This window comes from Lipotes vexillifer, unplaced genomic scaffold (genome assembly GCF_000442215.2).
Source record: "Lipotes vexillifer unplaced genomic scaffold, Lipotes_vexillifer_v1.1 scaffold1315, whole genome shotgun sequence".
In the NCBI taxonomy this organism is placed as follows: Eukaryota; Metazoa; Chordata; class Mammalia; order Artiodactyla; family Lipotidae; genus Lipotes; species Lipotes vexillifer.
The window spans coordinates 876,803-882,285 of record NW_006785785.1 but is presented as its reverse complement, the minus strand read 5'-3'; the positions used below and the strand labels follow the sequence as shown (position 1 = coordinate 882,285).

The 5,483-nt window shown below is 43.7% G+C and overlaps 1 protein-coding gene across 2 annotated transcripts in view; it reads right to left on the bottom strand.

Annotated features, from left to right (window-relative positions):
- Positions 1-5,483, bottom strand: part of SMYD3 (SET and MYND domain containing 3) — a 727,677-nt gene that overhangs the window by 153,187 nt on the left and 569,007 nt on the right. The window contains exon 8 of one of the 2 annotated variants that reach the window (XM_007458078.1): positions 466-576. The exons of the other annotated variant lie outside the window; for it this stretch is intronic. Coding sequence (XP_007458140.1) covers positions 466-576 — 111 coding nt within the window. The remainder of the gene's footprint in view (positions 1-465; positions 577-5,483) is intronic. 2 annotated transcript variants of the gene reach the window in all.

Sequence of the window (5,483 nt, the reverse complement as noted above, 5' to 3'; positions counted from 1 at the left end):
GCGGGCCTCTCACTGCTGTGGCCTCTCCCGTTGCGGAGCACGGGCTCCAGACGCGCAGGCTCAGCGGCCATGGCTCACGGGCCCAGCCGCTCCGCGCCATGTGGGATCTGCCCGGACCGGGGCACGAACCCGTGTCCCCTGCATCAGCAGGCGGACTCTCAACCACTGCACCACCAGGGAAGCCCATTCAGTGTCCTTTTAATTACATACTTTACACCTACATTCCCTCTAGACTCTAAACTCCATGGATCCTTACCTGAGATTAAACCTCTTACTGCCTGGTGGGTGATAAGAGTTCCAGGAAATAAAACATATGCAGCACAATGTATTATTTTATTTATCTTTGTTTCCTACCAGGCACTGAGGGTCATTTACTTCTGGATTAATGAAATAAAAGCAGAGTTCTCTGAAAAACCATGCAGACATTGCCCAGGAGGTGTTCCAAGCTGGTTCCATACAACATACCTTGTCCTGGGTTTGACATCGCAAACAGTCACAGACAAAGCAGTATTGGTCCCTCAGCTGCTTCCGGCGCTCCTCGCTGGTCATCAGCATATCCAGGTAGCAGATGGTGAGCTGCGGAGGCCAGAGAGGGAGGGGTCACACGGCTGCTGTGATCATTTTCTTTAACCAATGGCTATTATTGTGAATCATTAAAGTAAAACACGTTTTTATTGCACACCAAAAAGTGTAAGTAAGAGAGAAGATACAACTTATGGTCTCTCCACCCAAATAATCACATGTAAAATTGTTAATGCATTACCTTCCAGTCTTTACGTGGTGAGCACATGTGTATCATATATTTATTTTAAAGAATTGGGCCCATTAACTCTATATACTTTTGCACCTTATCTTTTATTCACTAAACAGTAAAATATCAAGAGCTGTTATATGTTTGATATTACTAAGTTTTGGTAATAAATTTTGTAACCACTGGCAATCAGAGAAGCCAAATTTATCCTGGCAATCAAATGGGTGGCAGATTATGTAGCCAGATTGTTCTTAAATCCTAATCAATTCTAGAGCTGCTCCATGGAATTTGGGGTCAACCAGATTTGGAATCTTGGAACTTAGGAGACAGTTCCCTTACTTGTGAGGCTTTTATTTATTTATTTTTAAAATAAATTTATTTATTTATTTTTGTCTCAAGCCCATGCTAAGCAATAGTCTGTAACAACTGGGCTCCTGCAGCTGAGACCACAGCCACTTTTTAATTCCCTAAATCTTTCTTTTGCCTCATGATCTGAAGCCAGAGCTGCCTCTGAGGTACAAAGGGCCACCATATCAGGCAAGTTCCTCTTAAATTCCAAATAACCGATTTCTAAGCACACTTTTTGAAACAGCCTGTTAGTAAGTTTGGGGCCGCATACACATTCATCTTGAATTATCAGGCTCTCAGGGGCCCAGTTTCCTTATATGAGGTGAGATGGTAAAATGCACTGATCCCTGTGTTCCCTTTTGGGTTAACTCTAGGACCCTAATTCTCAATCCAGCCCAATGGCTCTTAGTCATCAGCCCCAGCTATCGGGTCAGATTAATCGGTAGTACTTATCGGGTGATTACAATGGGCCCAGTGTGAAGCCAACAAATCCAGGGCCTGTCACACCAGAGGAATATGCTTGACAAACCTAAGAGTTTATTACAAGGGCCAAAACTCATGAGTGATCATGCCAGGCAGTGAATGAGCAACAGGAGACTAGTTATTTCATTTAACCCCAAAAAGAGACTCCTACGGCTCCCTCAGTATTCTGTAACTGCCTGGAACCATTACCTGGACTGTGCAATGGCTTTCTAACTGGCCTCCCTGCTGCCGTCAGTCTACACTGCATCTTCTAGGCTGCTTTAAGAGAGATCTTCCTAAAGCTCATATTTGATCATGTCATTTCTCTATGCAAAGGGTTCTGACGGTTTCTCCCTGCCTATAGGATAAGGATACACAAGGCTTCCCCAGAAGATTTTCTGTCTGCCTTTCTAGACTCCACATCTCTCCCTACACCCTACCATCTGTCACCATTATGTACAACGCTACCCGCTGAAACAATGCACGCCATGCAACGTGTATGGTGTTGGCCTTTACCAGCCAACGCCCTTTCCTCCACTCTCAGCTTATTCAGAATTCTCTCCTCCTTCAGGCTTGGCTCAAATACGCCTCCTCCAATGAAGAATGTCCAGTTCCTCCCATGCCTCTTTCACGCCATTGAAGTCTGCAAAAATACACTGTATCAAAGCTGAAGGTCTCAACAGCAAAAACATTTTTATTCATATTTTTTTGGGGAAAAAAAAAAGCCGGATTACTAACTAGTAATGACAGCTAAATCATTTTATCAACCAAAGATAAAAACCTTTATTAAAGACTCGTTGACTCACTAGTTTTAATGGAGAATCTGCTCACTAAATGTAGGGCTCATTTAGTGGGAGCATATATATGAAACTTTGCCATTGATCAGTGGATGTTTTAATGGCAAAGAAAGAAACTGCAGTAAAATATTAATGCTACTGACCGTTGCTTTGCCGTTTTAGTGCAGCTCTTATGGAAAATGCATTAAATCAATCCCAACATTAGAGTAATATCATGAAAGGTATTTGCTGGATATTGAATTTGTTGCTTACTTGAAAATTTCAAGGCAAAGTGAACCCCTTTTCCCTGAAGCCCATCTTCTCATTATGTACTTTGGAGTGGATAATAAGATCAAATTAAAATTAGACTTGGTTTTCATTTCTCGAATTACATTGTCACAATTATAAATTTTTCTAATACTGGCTCTCAATTGAAAATAGACTTTGAAAAATCCTCCCTGTCTTTAAAGTCAAACCTGAGTGTTATTCATGTCTCTTCTCTTTGTCACACCCTCAGAGCCAGTCAATTTTCAAATTCTGCTAATTCTAGCTTATAGATATATTCTTCAGATCCCCCATCACAAGCCACCACCTGAATCTCCCGTCTTCAGGCTGCCACTGTCACCTCTAGCCTGGATTATGCATCATTCTCCCAATCTTGCCTACACACGGAAAAACTCATCCTGTTGTTCCTTTGCTTAAACTCTTCAGTGATGCCCCATTTCCTGTCCCCCTCCCTTCCAAAAAATATTTCATGAGTGCATCCTATATACCAGGCACTGTTACAGACCCTTCAGATGAACTGAGATCCTCAATAAGGCCCCCATGGGTTGCTTGGTCTGATCCCTGCACATTCCCTCATCCGCTGGTCACATCTGAATTTGTCAGTCTATTGATGTGAATAGCTTCCTGTTCCTTGAATTCACCATTCTGTCCCTGGGCCCTGTGTCTTTTTTTTTTTTTTTTTTTTTTTTTTTTTTGCGGTATGCGGGCCTTTCGGTGTTGTGGCCTCTCCCATTGCGGAGCACAGGCTCCGGACGCGCAGGCTCAGCGGCCACGGCTCACGGGCCCAGCCGCTCCGTGGCATGTGGGATCTTCCCGGACCGGGGCACGAACCTGCATCCCCTGCATCGGCAGGCGGACTCTCAACCACTGCACCACCAGGGAAGCCCCACCCCTGTGTCTTTGTCTAGAATGCCTGCCCCTGTCTTAGCCAACTTTAACTCTCTGGATCCTTTAAAAGTCTAGGAGTCACTTCTCTGGAAGCCTTCCTTATCCTCTCCCACCACCCCTGATCCTTACTGCCACTCGAGTGTCCCTGCTCTGAACTTCTAGAAAGCCCTGTGCCCATTTACACTATTTTAGTTTTCATATTCTATTATTGTGTTCTGTTCTGTGTCAGTTTCCTCAATTACACCTTGAATTCCTGAAGGCAAGGTAAGGTCTTACTCATCTTTGTATTCCCAACGCTCACCCCAGTACATGATACCAGTAAGCATGCAGTGAATTTGTTAAATGACTTAGCAAATAGAGATGGCTGGGAGAAGACAAAGACCGTTATGATCCCAAAACATTTTAGATGAAAACTGATACTTGGGGGTACTGATATATGCTCAATCTATGCAAATCACATTTCTCTCAATTGCTGTGGCTCCAGAAAACACCGGCATCCAATGGCATTATTTGTAACAGCTACAATCTCTTCTAACCAGGAAATCCCATGAGGGTGGCCTGGACTGTCCAGCTTTCTTCCATGATCCACATTCTTGAAGACTGTCAGGTCATAACATGTTTTTCGTAGCTTAACAAAACCCAGGAGAGACAGCCATCGGCAACCCAGCGTGTGAGCCACGACTTAAACTATAATACACACATCTCTTGGTAGGAGGTACTGGATGAGAGACAAAAACCCCAACAAACAAATAAACAAACAGAATAAAAAACAGCCCCCACCCCCTGCTAGACACAAAACAGTCCCAGAACTCAACATCACAGTGAAAATCCTTAAACAGCAAAGTGTTATAAGTGGTGCTGGTATGAAGGGAAATGGTCCAAAAAGTCCAAAGGATGACTTTACGTGGAGAGAAACAAAAGTAAGAAATTTCTGTTATGGTGGAACCCTGTGTAATTTTCCAGTTCTCCTTGTCTGAGGTTTGAAATGTTCTCATCTCAAACTGGCAATGAGTTGGCTTTCATGTTACTTTCTTTCCGGGGCCCATGGGACACACCTGAGGACTGGTGGTAGCTTCAAAATGGGTCTAAGGTTCTGTTCCACCTCTGGTTTTGTGTCCAGCAAACCTCATTCATTCACTCAACAAATACAGACTGAGGAGTTTCTATATTACAGGCGCTATCCAGTCTTCTCTCGTGCAGCCTACATTCTGGTACTTCCATCCCAAATAGCACATTTTAAAACTGGGGGCGCCCTAATGAGCAGTAAAGCCAAAATGCAAAATTGATGCTAGAATACAAAATTTCTACATTTCCTGCTTTATCCAATTTCACAAAAGCCAATATTTGCACAGTAAAAAGGAATTGTCCCTCTTAATTAACCTCAAAATGTCCTTCCTCCCTCTCCACTACCTCTACCACCGGGGGCCAGTTTTAAGTGTGCAGGATGTATCTTCAGTATTGGGGTGGCTACAAGCATGAACTGAGCAGGGACTAGACACGGGAGTTCCTCACTGATGCAACAGTCGTACACAGCGAACAGCTGTCCCATCCGGGATGCCAACAGCGCCCTCAGTGAGAAATACTGCTGGTCTTTACACCATGTATGCTCGATTTAACAGAAAGTCAACCCAACGAAGTGTTACGGAATGCCTCCTGGGGTGTAAGGCAAAGTGCTAGGTGCTAAAGGAGACACAGTAAGACACAACTGCCTGTCTTCATGAAGCTCACAGCTGAGTGGAGAAGTCACCAAAAGAGCTGGAATAAGTGCCAAAGAAATATTAATAACCGCTGTTAAGAGAGAGCTCAGAAGAAAAGATCTTTTAATTTGAGAAATCAGGAAAAGCTTTACAGAAGACATGATGTTTGAGAGGGCCTTGAGGGGTGTATAATGTTAAGACAGGTAGAAATGGTGGGCAGACAGAAGAGGAGCAACTAAGCAGAGAAAACGTCATGCACCGAGACATGTATAATGG